This window comes from Microtus ochrogaster, chromosome 15, assembly GCF_000317375.1.
Source record: "Microtus ochrogaster isolate Prairie Vole_2 chromosome 15, MicOch1.0, whole genome shotgun sequence".
Taxonomy (NCBI): domain Eukaryota; kingdom Metazoa; phylum Chordata; class Mammalia; order Rodentia; family Cricetidae; genus Microtus; species Microtus ochrogaster.
Window position 1 is genome coordinate 19,068,823 of NC_022017.1, and position 13,440 is coordinate 19,082,262.

At 38.5% G+C, this 13,440-nt stretch overlaps 1 protein-coding gene across 2 annotated transcripts in view; it reads right to left on the reverse strand.

Annotated features, from left to right (window-relative positions):
* Positions 1–13,440, reverse strand: part of Cntn1 (contactin 1) — a 283,386-nt gene that overhangs the window by 44,043 nt on the left and 225,903 nt on the right. For both annotated transcript variants that reach the window (XM_005354313.3, XM_005354312.3), the window contains exons 16-17: positions 8,902–9,060; positions 7,188–7,337 (exon numbers count right to left, since the gene is read on the reverse strand). In XM_005354313.3, the coding sequence (XP_005354370.1) occupies positions 7,188–7,337; positions 8,902–9,060 (309 nt within the window). The remainder of the gene's footprint in view (positions 1–7,187; positions 7,338–8,901; positions 9,061–13,440) is intronic.

The window sequence follows — 13,440 nt, forward strand, 5'->3', positions numbered from 1 at the left end:
AGAACTCACACACAGATGTGCATGGCAGAACTCACACACAAATGTACATGAGAGAACTCACACACAGCTGGTTTGTACCTGACCCCATAATCATTTTTTAACAGTAGCCACGTTTCTGCTTTCAGCCCCAGATGTCATTCTTTCTCACTCTTTTAAAAGCCACATTGCTCTTATCTGCTCAGCCCAGTATCCTTTTGGTTGTTTCTCCTTGGAATCTCTCCAGGGTAGACACTGCCCTTTGTTGAATACATGGACTTTGATGGAGGAAGGTCATTGGTTAAAAAGTAAAGAAACTGCTTGGCCCTCATAGGTTAAAACATAGGTGGGAGGAGTAAACAGAACAGAATGCTGGGGGGAAGAGGAAGTGAGCTCAGAGGCCATGTTCCCCTCTCCCAGGTAGACGTGATGAAGCACCGACCCAGGATGGACGTAGGCTAGAATATTCCCAGTAAGCGCACCTTGGGGTGCTACACACATTATTAGAAATGGGCTAGTCCAGGTGCGAGAGATAGCCAAGAAGAGGCTAGATATAATGGGCTAAGCAGTGTTTAAAAGAATCCAGTTTCCGTGTTGTTATTTTGGGGCATAAGCTAGCCAAGCGGCCAGGAGCCGGGCTGTGGGAAGAGGCCCGCAGCTCCCACTACAGGACTTGGCTTCTAACTAGGTGTGCCTGTCCCAGCACTTGCAGCAATGCGGGCCAACCTCAATGCTCCTTAAGAAACATACACTTTCCCTCACAAATTCATTGGCTCCATGTGAGCTGTCACCCACTCTGTTCACACCCTAAGGAGATGAAATGTTCGTACTTCCAGGACTAAATTTCTTTACCATCGGACCTAGCCACGCCCATCTCAAAACATCCCCAACAAGGTGACACTCAGGGGGCATCAGAGCCTAACAAAGAGCTAAGACTCAAAGAAGTATCTTTAAAATGTTCATGTCAGCCATGTAAATTCCTTTATGAAATACGTACTTCAGCATCATAGGAACAAAAATGCATGCTGATCCCGTCCATCAAGCTATGCGATCTCCCTTCCTCATGAAGGGATTAATATGAAGCCCAAGAGACAAATTCATTATTCAGTTGTCACCACTGGGTACTAGAGGGTGAAACTGGGCACAAAAGGATGCTAAGAGGTGAAGTGTAATTTACTTGTTAATATGTGTGTGTGTGTGTGTGTGTGTGTGTGTGTGTGTACTATATATATTTTGCAGGCCAGGATGTTAAAATCTGTAAATGTTCTTAGCCCCATAACTAATATTCTAAATTTAGATCTCTGTTTGCTATGAAAAACTTAACAAGCATCTTTTTCTAAAATCAATAAATCAAATATTTTTTTTCTCTAAATACAAGGAGAGTGATAGTGGGGAAATAATTTCAAAGTAATATTAAGTAAATTGTTATAAAATACACTGAATCAAACATTCCTCTTCTTAGGACACGTGTATTTGCCAAGACATTTCTTTGTAATGCTTTTCATTATAACCAATTTAACCCGTAGAAGTTATAAAAGCTAAAAATAGTCTGTCTCTATTGTACTAAACATCTTCTATTTTGTGATAAATTAAGGATTTCAAGGATGCTTCAAGTGATGAATTTACGACTCGTTTTCTTTTCAGAGATTATCCAGTCTGTTCATGCTGTTAAACTCAAAACAAGAAAACCACAAATGTAAGAACTCCATCTCTTAGTAAAATATTTTGCTATTTTGCCTAGTTACTGATTACTTTTAGCTTCAGCAGGGTAGAAGCAATTTTCAACAGAGGGAATTGACATATAATGTGTCTAAATTGATTCAGAAAGCAGTGCAGTTGGGACTCTATGCTCAGCCCTGCTCAAGGAGGAAGCCTTCCCATGGAATGCTAGGTCCCAAGGAAGTAAGTCTTGATAAAAATTAGCAGGCACATTTCGTTTCAGGCTCTGGGCACTTAACAGAGAACAAATTTAGTGTTTTTTAAGACATAAATTATCAAAACAAACTTGAACTAATGTTTAAAAATTATAAATTATTAATAGTAAATAAACAATACTTATAATTTAAAGTAAGATGTTTTAAAACATCCCTTTGCCAGCATTTTGGATAAAGAGTATTTTATTTCTATTTACAAAGGGCCCTATATGTTTCAGCTTATAGATCCAAAAACAACTTAGAGATCAAGTCAATATCATGATTATATTTAGCAATGAAAAAACAAAATATTTCCAATTTTCCTTTTATATTTTAATCCTTAAATAATTTCCAGTTAAAATCTCTTTGGGCGGGCTGGAGAGATGGCTCAGAGGTTAAGAGCATTGCCTGCTCTTCCAAAGGTCCTGAGTTCAATTCCCAGCAACCACATGGTGGCTCACAACCATCTGTAATGGGGTCTGGTGCCCTCTTCTGGCCTGCAGGCATACACACAGACAGAATATTGTATACAAAATAAATAAATAAATAAATATTTTAAAAAATCTCTTTGGGCTTTATTTGGCAATATAACAGCTGGCATGTAAGAAATTTTGAATATGAAAAACATTTTCTAAAGATTGGCTTTTGATACATAATATACTGACAACTTATTTTTTGCTTAGTGCTTTATCATGCATAGTCATCCTAACACAAAAATTTAAACATCAAAATTTCAATTTATATCAAAATTTCATTATGATTAAAAAATTAAGAGATTGAATATGATTGCATATGTCAGTCTATAAAACCAGGGATTCACATTCAATGTTCTATTTTCAATGTATAAAGTCTTTTTTAATGGTTCTTTTTAGCTGTCAGATTACAATATGATTATATCATTAATATACAATTATGAAGTGCTACTAGTAAAATCACATGAACTGTACAGTGTTTGTAACTTGTGAGATCCTGGTCTGGCAGTAGAGCACACTGCTATGGCTTCTGACATGGCTCCCAATTTAAACACATGGTTTCCTATTGGAGAATGCAAACAGATTTGGAATCCACTATGTCTCACCCAGCAAGACCACAAGTTTCTAATATTTGTAAATATAAAGAGGCTGCCACATAGCTCTGTGACTCCCTCAGTGAACTTACAATAAAAGAGTAACTCAGCTCAGGTGAGGACGTTTAGTTTGGCAGAAATAAAGGCTATAAGCAGAAAACATAATGCACAATAATTTTTTTTCTTGATACCTCAATCCAACTGTCTTTTGTTATTTAAAAGAAGTTAAAGGATTAAAGATTTCTAGTGTTCTTTTTTGTTAATGAGAAATGGAAGAATCATTTTAGTGCATTTGCTAAACTTATTTCCACAAAACAATAAGGAATTTTCTTATACTACTATTGTTACTAATATGTTTCCTCTCCTATTAAACGTATTTAAGAAAAAGAAAGATGGAAAACAAAAAAAGAGAAAATGAAAATAGAGGAGTAGAATCGTTTCATTAGGTATAAAACTATATGTTTTACGTGTCATTCTTGGCTGTGATGTTATTTCCTCATTAAATTGATTTGAACTGGCAAATACATATGAAAGCTATCAAAATTAATCTGCCTTCACCTGCAGAGATATTGATGTGGGTACAAGTCCTGTGATGATACTTAGCAAAGGGGATGTATTTGTTAACATTTTAAATCAAAATTGTATTTCTCAAATTACAAATGTTTTCTATTTCTTCACATGAAAACATCTTACAATATACTTAGCCAAACCTAAAGAGTGCCCTTCGCTGTTATCCAAGTCCTTAAGTATTAAGTAACTGTAGAGAAATGTGTACTGAGTCACAGTCTCTGAAGTGATGAGGCAGGGTTTCAACAGATCAGTGGCCAGCAGCTACCACTATATTAGAGTGGACCAGAATGACTTAAATCTAAACATTGCATCACATTGGCCGGGTATAAGCTTATCCTACTCATCTATAAATCTGGAATGATAACACAGGCGTGGTGAAACATGCCTATAACTGTACAACTTAGGAGGGTGAGGCAGGAGGGTCTCATGATGAAGAATATGCTGCATTATATAAAACACCTAATTGAAGGGAATATCAACAGTAATAGTGTTGATCTGGCAAAGCTATTGTGAGAATTAGGTGAAGCAATACCACCAGAGAGTGTGCAGTCTACCTGAGAACACATAGGTGGTGTGGGAGGTCCTTCTGTCTGTGTGTTGCTTTTATTAGTTCATGAATAAAGAGCTGCTTTGAGCCTATGGCAGGGAAGAACAGAACTAGGTGAAGGTAGGCTGTATGCTGGGAGGAAAAAAGGCAGAGCCAGAGAGAAGCCATGGAGTGGAGAAAGATGCTGGGAACTTTAACCGGTGAGTCACTGTCACATGGTGATACACAGATTAATAGAAATGGGTTAAATTAAGATATAAGATTAGCCAATAAGAAGCTAGAGCTAAAGGGCCAAGCAATGTTTTAATTAATACAATTTCTGTGTGATTACTTGGTTCTGGACAGCTGGGACAAACAAGCGGCTCCTTCAACACATAAGGAACTATGGCCACATTGAAGCTGGTTAATGGAAGACTGTAAATTATCTTCTGGTGGACTGGTACATGTCGTAGACTGCTGAGATCTTTTTTTTTTTTTTCTCATGAACTAAGTGAAGCAGAGCAAACCTTGTTCCTTGGACAGGATCTTGACTGGGAAGGAGAAAGCATGTGATTGCTGTGTTCTCTGTTGGGCTCTGATGGCATTTATAGAAAGTCATAAGAATGCCAGAGAAGGAATACCATTTAATTAAAAATAATTAAGGAAAAGACTTTTAAAAGTTGATGCCAAAAGAAACTGGTTGGAAATACCATCCTCACAAATTTTAGGTTTCATGTCTCCTTAAAACAACTTTTCCAATAATGTAGGGATAGGACACTTAGATTGAAAACCCTAGCTCTGCACAGTTGAAGTCATAAATGTATGACTCCTAGAAGGGCATTAGATATAAATTATTTTATAGACTCCAGTATAAGATAATCAAACTTAACCTTTTTGAGATAAAAAAAATGCATCACTTCTACTATGAGATTTAAAAACTACTTAAGAGCCAGGCGGTGATGGCGCACGCCTTTAATCCCAGCACTCGGGAGGCAGAGGCAGGCGGTTCTCTGTGAGTTCGAGGCCAGCTGGTCTACAAGAGCTAGTTCCAGGACAGGAACCAAAAGCTACAGAGAAACCCTGTCTCAAAAATCAAAAATAAATAAATAAATAAATAAAAATCCAAAAAAAAACCTACTTAAGATTGACCTCCTACTAATTGTATTTAGGTAGTGAGTGCCTAGTTGAGCAGTGGTGGTGCATGCCTTTAATCCTAGCACTTGGGAAGCAGAGAAAGGTGGATTTCTGAGTTCGAGGCGAGCCTGGTCAATGGAGTGAGTTCCAGGACAGGCAGGGCAGTTACACAGAAAAACCCTGTCTTTAAAATAACAAACAAAAAAAATAAAAAAAGAAAAGAAAGAAAGAAAGAAAGAAAAGAAAAGAAAAGAAAAGAAAAGAAAAAAGGGAGAGCCTACCTATGAGCAAAGCCAAAGATTGTCTTCAAACTGCTGCTCAGAAAATATACCGTTTTCAAAAAAAAAAATCAATCCAACTCAATGAAGAACAAATGGCCTAAACTTGAGACAGGTATGATGTTGCAATTGGAATATTTACCTAACCCAACTTAAACACTGGGATTGTCCTGAAATTTTATTCTGAAATGAAAGCTTGTTCAAACAAATCAAGTTTGATTTCTTGGTGTGGAATTCTGTGGTCAAAACCGCCAGTCACGTCATGCTCCATTTGTTTTCTTTTGTTTTTCAGATCATCACACAGAGGCCACCACTGCAACATAGGTGGCATCTGAGGCAGCAATAAATAAGCAAACCCAAGACCTGGCTATGGGGTGTCTGTGTCTCATACATTTCAACCTGGATCACGCCTTCTTCCTACTGAAACTTCTGTGGTGTAGAGAAAACAGAACGTTCCAGGTCATGTTGCAGGGAACTACACTAAAACCTTCTGGTGACATTTACTTTCGCTTTTCAGGTAAAAGACTTTAATCCAAGTTCATAAAGTAGATGAGAGTTCAGAGTTCTGCTTGGAAAGCTGTCTTAAAGACATAGCTCAGTGACTTGGAAGAGACACCTGGATTGGAAGTTTGAACTTACAAATATGAGCCTTGACTTAAATCCACTCTCTGAAAGGATTCCAGCGATTAATACACACTCGGATAGGCTTTCCAAAACAAATCATGGATTTCAATGATATTTTCTTCATTTTAACACTCTCATGTTCATCTGATCAGCTGCGTAAAGATACACAGAACTGTGGAAGGTAATTCATTATGGCCATCCCCATGATATTAAAACTTATAGTTCGATTTGGAAATCAGGTCAAGGAATTGGGGCAGCCAAAAATACGGTAAGTGATATTAAGGAACCACCATAGACTTTTAATGGCAGTCAATCATCTTTTTAACATCTTTAACTCAAATAAAACGATGATTTTTGGCAAGGAAAGTTAAAATATGTGAGCTGAGCCACCTCCAATTTTTTTGATAGATAGGGATTAATAAAAGAATAAATATTGTCAGAATCAGACATTTTAGGCAATCAGACAAAATCACATTTTACCTTGGAAATATGGGATAAAGAAACAATGGAGCATTTGTTAAAATAAAGGGTATTTATATTTTAGCATAAAAATGTAAATCAGAATTGGCTTAGCTGCTATGAGAACCTAGTTAGAATGAAGCCCAAAGTTCAGAGTATATACCCTGTGTCTTATGTCATGACTCCTCAGTGCTATGACCCCATGAACCTTTACCAACTCCCTTGTTTCCAGACCCTTCCTGCCCTCTAACCCCTGACCATATATGCCAGTCACATGGGTATTCAACTGTAAATGTTTTTGTGGTACATCAATATGATGAACTTCCAAAATCATTGAACTTGCTTAATCCAGTGTCTTCCTGGTAAAGATTTACAATTTACATTAAAAATTATACATCCTATATACAAACTTTATTTGAATAGTTTTTGGTGGAATATGCTGAGAAATATGAAATTATAGGTTTTTATATAATCAATGTATCCCCTACAATAATATTTCAGTAGTTATTTTGTTGTTTGGGGCTACAGACACATTTTTAGATGAATCACTAATGATGGAAAATATTTATAAATGCATTCTAGTATTTTAAAGGGGTATTGTATCATAAGCTTATGGAATTTACAAAGGTTCTTGCACATACCAGCGCCATCTGTTCTGATCCTGTTTGAGGGTATGCTGGGTTCTCCTGTACCTAAAGTATTGGTTGCGACCACTCGAAATTCATACTCCATCCACGGGATCAAATCCACTGCTTTTGCAGCCTCCATGTTTCCTTCGATGATTGGGGGATCTAAATAAAATCAACATAAAATAGAGATCAGTAGTTGACTAAGTTATTTTTGTATCTAGAGGTGACACATACACAATGGGTTGGCATAAAACATCTTTCAATGACAAATGCTGAGTTGAAAGGAGCTAGAGAAGAGTGAGAGAGAAGAGATTGATTACAAACTAGAGAAAGTGACACAGGTGGCTGCAATTTGCCTGCCTAGAAACCCTGAGTGGGGGGCTGGAACCCTAAATCTCTGCCAAGCTCCTAGTTGCAGCCTTGCTGCTCATCTGTGGGCTACCTCTTAAGTAGAAAAGAGCCATTCCCTTGGAGCAAAAGCGAGGGTGGTTTCCTAAGGCAGAAATTAGGCGAACTTCCACCAGTGTGGTCCATAGGCAACAAATGATTTTCTGCTTAAATTAAAAATGACAGTGTGACTCATATTGCTTGTACGTTTTGTAGACTTACACCATCTTGGAGATAAGCTTATATGGCTATAATAAGTTCTCAGCAATCAGGCCACTCAAGGGAGATTATAAATCATTATTAAGATATGATAAAAATACACAACTAAGACAGGTCTATATCTTAATTTAAGCTTGTTTCAAACATTTCTACATGATTTTAGTAATTACCTTACACACGTGTGTGTAAATACCTGTGTAACAGTGGGAGAATTGTTCTTTAGGCTTGCCTGGGACTCATTATGTCGCTATTTGGAGGGAGCTGTCATCTGTTTATGCATATTCTGTGTATAACACACAGCCTTTGAGGAGGTGGCGCTCAGTTCCGGTTTTCACCTTTATACTAACATGCATAACCAAGGCTAGTTTGGGTTTCACCATGCCTAATTTTTTTCTTTTTAATACCAATTTTGTCAATTGCCCTATCATCATGCCAGAACTTTGTTTAAAAGATTGAACATATATTTTTGACTTTCTGAAATTGTAGTCATACAGGAAAGACTAAACAAACTTAGCAGTTTATATTTTCATATTTATTCAATTATATGTGTGTGTGTAACCACAGTAATAAAAGAAAAAGAGACCATCAATTTGAGCAAGTGAAGGCATCAGGGGAGGGACTGGAGAAAGGGGACTTTAGGAAGACTAGGAGGGAGGAAAAAATAAAATTAGAAGGGGAAAAAGAAGGAAATTTGGTGTGGGAGGGCCTCCTGTCTGTGTGTTGCTTTTATTGGTTAATGAATAAAGAAACTTCTTTGGGCCTATAGCAGAGGTATAGGGGAACTGAACTAGTTGGGGAAAGCTAGGCTGTACATTGGGAGAAAGAAGGGCAGAGTCAGAGAGAAGCCATGGAGCCGCTGCCAGAGTCAGACATGCTGAAATTTTGCAGGTAAGCCACTGCCATGTGGCAACACACAGATCAATAGAAATGGGTTAAATTAGTATGTAAGAGTTAGTCAATAAGAAGGTAGAGCTGATGGGCCAAGCAGTGGTTTAATTAACACAGTTTCTGTGTGATTATTTCAGGGCTAAGTGGCCAGGAATCAACAAGCGGCACCACCCCCACTCCAACAGAAATTCAGGTGGAAACATGAAAAGACTGATTAGACACACAAACTTACCTGTCTTGGCATCTTTCCAATCATCTGAGAGAATGGTCTTGGTCTGGATAGTGTATTTAGAGATAGGACTGTGATTGTCTGAACCTCGGCTCCAAGTCAGTGCCACAGAGGTAGCTCTAATGTCTTCTATTCTCAAGCCACCTGGAGGGCCTGGGGGGCCTGGGATGAAAATGCAGGTAAGAACTCAGTGAGTGTCAGTTAGGGAAGTAAACACGCATGGGGATACACTAAGGGTTTTCCTGAAGTTCTTCTAATCAGTGCAGTTTGTGTTGGTTGTTGCTTTTCCTCAAATGTAGACAAAAGTAGTCATAGCATATTCTGTGTTGGCACCCAGTGATTCCATGTGTCCCTTTGTAAGGAAGGCAGTAAATGTTGCTATTAAAAAAAACATCAGTGGACCAACACTTACTCAGCATGTAAGGGCATTTGCCACCAAGCCTTATGTCCTGAATTCAGTCTCCAGGACCCACATGGCAGAAAAAGAGAACTGACTCCCAAAAGTTGTCCTCTGACCCCCAGACACATGGAGTTGTCCTTTGACCTCCAGATGAGTGCTTGTGTCCCTGAATAAATATTTCTTTTAAAGTATACAAATTAAAAAATCCAGCAATTTACTCATGATGTAAGTGAAATTGTTGGATACAGAAAATGTAGCTGACTTCAGCAAAACCTATACAAATTAGAACATGTTGAGCTTTAATGAATGCCTATTAATTGCATGAATCCCATATTTAATTCAAATATAAGAATATTTGATCTAGTGTTCCGTTCTCCCTCTCAAGAAAAAAATTAAACCTCTTACTACAACCTATATGTCATAACATTAATTATAATGATAATGTATTCAATCTATTTTACTTGGATTTCTGAGAATCGTTTTATATATGGTTTTGGCTATTAAATTTCCTATTAGTCAAAACAATAAAGATAAATTACATTGAGAGAGATTTCTCTACTTAAATGAAATATTGAAGATAACTCTCTACTTAAAGGCCCCTACTCTGAAAATATCACATCAGATGTTGACAAGTCTTAGAACACATGACTCCATGGTCATTGAACATAAAACAGTGTTACAATAGGTTTCCATAGGTACATCATTTTGTAGAAAATATGCTACCTATTTATTCTGCAAACCGACTGCACCAGGCTGAAATGGATAGGTCTTAGATGTTTCCGTGGCTCTTTAGCTTGAAAAGATTGAGCTGACCAACAAAGCACTAATTAGAGTTAAACTGGCAAATGCCAGGGAATGGGTCAAGTTCTTATATTTCAGGTCTTGATTTTTGTTCCCTTCTTAAAACTTAGGACCAGAGGAGGTATTTTAAGTAATAAACTACAGCCATTATGTACTGCTAAATCATTTTGGTTAAAAGACATTGAGTGTAGAAATTCAGAAAATGCCTCCACTTAACTCTCTCTGTACCACAAAGGCATCTATAACTGAATTGTGCCTATCAAATACAGCAATCAACTATTTTGTTAAGTTGCACTTGTTTTAATAGTGAGTTGTACTAAAGCGCATGTCTGTCTTTATCCTGCTGCTATTGCCTCCCTTATGCTCTATCAAGTGAGTATGCAGCCTCCGTGGCTGTCGTATTTGTGATTTGTTTTTCTGGGGGACAGGCAACATCTCACACCTTTGCCAATCTCGAGGAGGAAGTATTTGTGTGTCAATAAACACAAGACACTCCCTGTTGCTGGCAGTAACTTTTATTCCTTAGAATGATATATATGAACACAATAAAGGTAAACAAGTTTTTAAAATTCATCATCAATGAGTGTGCTTATATTTAATGTTAAACAATCAAATATAGATATATACATAATATAAAGCACACTTGCTATTCAAAGAAAATACAAATATTTACCAATATATACCAAACTGAAACATAGGACAGCTTGTGAATGAGACTTATGGGAAAATCAAGTACCGAGCATAGCATTTCAGAGAATTAAACTAGAAAAGCAAGATAAAAGAGGAGAGAAGCGGTTTTTAAAAGAGCGTAAGTTTTTACGACGCATCAGAACTCTGCTGAGCATTAGAGTATAGCAATGTTACAAGGAACTAAAGGAACTCTCAGGTTAGTGTCTACCTGCTCATGTGCACATCCTTTCCCTGCTGTTTTTCTCTAGAATTCTTGGAGTTTTAGGTGAGCAATATCACACAGAGAACGGATGATAATGGGTATGTTAGTATATTTGTTAGGAGCAATGTGTGCATCATAATTGTCTTGGGTTGCTTAGTGTCTGGAAAACAATTACCGAGCAAATATATGGTGGTTATTTTTTTAACGTTGATCTTGAATGCATGCCTGGCTTGTTAGGGTTCATTGGTGACCATATGGACGAAGTGATCACAGCTGAAGTCCTTATAGTAAACACACTCTTCATTAACACACCAACACGGAGAGGCTGTATTACCAGGAGGTGGAAGTGAGGGAGTGGATGAAAGGAGTGGCCAGCGCCCCAAAAACCCTTAGGTGAAAATATTCTTTGCAATCGTTCATTTAATATAAAATAGACTTTCTGCTTCATAACCTCTTATTCTGAGCCTCAGCCTTTAATGGCTATACCATCTCTATAGTCTCTCACCTAGTTAGTTCTTGTATTTGTCTCCAAGATAAAGATTCCACTCAGAAGGAAAAACATCACAATATTAAAAAGCTGGAATTTGACAGTTTAAAATAAGCATGCCTTTAAAATTCATATGCTAATTTAATGTGGTCAGGGTTTTTAAGCTCAGGGGTTCTTGCTTTCTCAAATGTGAAATGGGAGTCATGTGAGTTCATCATTAGACTGTCGTTGTGACTAACATAACAAACTTAAAGAATTTGGTTCCAGGCAGGCTTAGTCCCTCAGAACCCTTAGCCCACGTCTGCGTCAGCTGCCATTATCACTGCAAGCTTTCTAGGAGTTACGGCTCTGGGAAGCAATGGTTACTCTTAACAAGAGCTGCTAATTTATCATTGGAAAGCAGCAGGGACCCCAGCAAATGACGTGTTTCCTGTGGCATTTGATGGAAGAGAGGGAAAATGCAGACTGCACAGCTACTGTGGAGCATGGAATTCTAGATGGCCTGAGCTGACCCCAGGCCAGGCTGCTGTGCTTTCCACAGGAGGGTTTGAGGCAGTGGATGTTAATGTTACTTGGTTGGTTATTTTAACTTTTTTCCCCAAATGACAGTGCTGTGGTGGAAAACGAGACAAAGACACTGCTTAACCTAGAACAAAAGAAGGCACCCAACAAGCAGAGCCCACTCCTGAGCCTCTTGTCAAAGGGATGTGGAGGCACTGGGATTACACATAATTGTGCATTTAAGGTCCCTGGGGGTTACACAAAATTGAGACTTTAAGGTCCTTTCCTTCCTTCCTTCCTTCCTTCCTTCCTTCCTTCCTTCCTTCCCTCCCTCCCTCCCTCCCTCCCACCTTCCTTCCTTCCTTTCTTTGTCCTCTTCCTTCTTTCCTCTCGTCACTGTGTACCCTCAATAAATCCTTATGGGAAGAACTGACATCAGGAACTGCACAAGCAATGGCCAGGGCAAATATTTTCAGCATTTGCCATGTAGTCAGCATTTCTTAGGACATCCTCATCCAGAAGAAGATAAGCACATATTTTTGTGACTAGCCCTAGCAAAGTCAAGTTATTAATTTTTCTTACCACCATTCAATACTTGGGAGATGAAAACAGTAGGGAAAAAAAGAAGTGAAGGGAGGAAGGAGGAAAATGGCAGGAAAGAGATGGAGAAGAGAATAAAGTTGGTGAAAGCAGTTTTCTGGTTTTCACCCCTCTCCAACTTCAGTCACCTCACAGTCTCTCCGGGTCTTCTGCACTGCATAGTTCCGCGCTCATGTCACATCTCTATAGACAGGCTGATCTCTGTTTCCTGATCCAGCCAGATGGTGCCAGGACAGTCTTGTGCTTGGCTAGGAGTATCTTGCTGCACTACTCAGATAGAGGCAGGGACATACACTGCTCTTCCTGTTATACCACCCTTTCTCTTTGCCATCCACATGTTCTTTCTCTCCTGCTTCCGTATCCTCTGAGACTGTTGACAGAGGATGCTCTGAGCCATCACTTTTCATCCTTGTAGGATAAAGCACAGCTAGTTACCAGCCTCCTTCCCACAGGCACTGGGGAGCCCACAAATGACAACTGAAGCTGGTGTCAGGTCTGTTACCCAATGAAGGAATATAGAACTGTCCATTATCCAGGAGGTGGCAGACAGTCTCCCATCTCTCACATCCATAGTTTCTTTCACTAATTTACTCTTGGACCTTAACCATTTTATTATTAAATCATTGGCTACTGGTAGATGAAGAAAGAACCAGTGCTCAGTATTCTTCACAGCTGGTATTAGTGTATTTTATAAAAGAATTCCGGTCTGGAAAGACGATTGCCTGAACCACTTGAGCAGTCAGACAGAATGCAGTCATGATAGGTGACAAATTTTCCTAGCACAGTGTAACTAAATTGGGGAATGTCAATTAGAAAGCTCAGAGCATATGTCTGCAATGTGAAGGGCTTTCTAATGCTGCC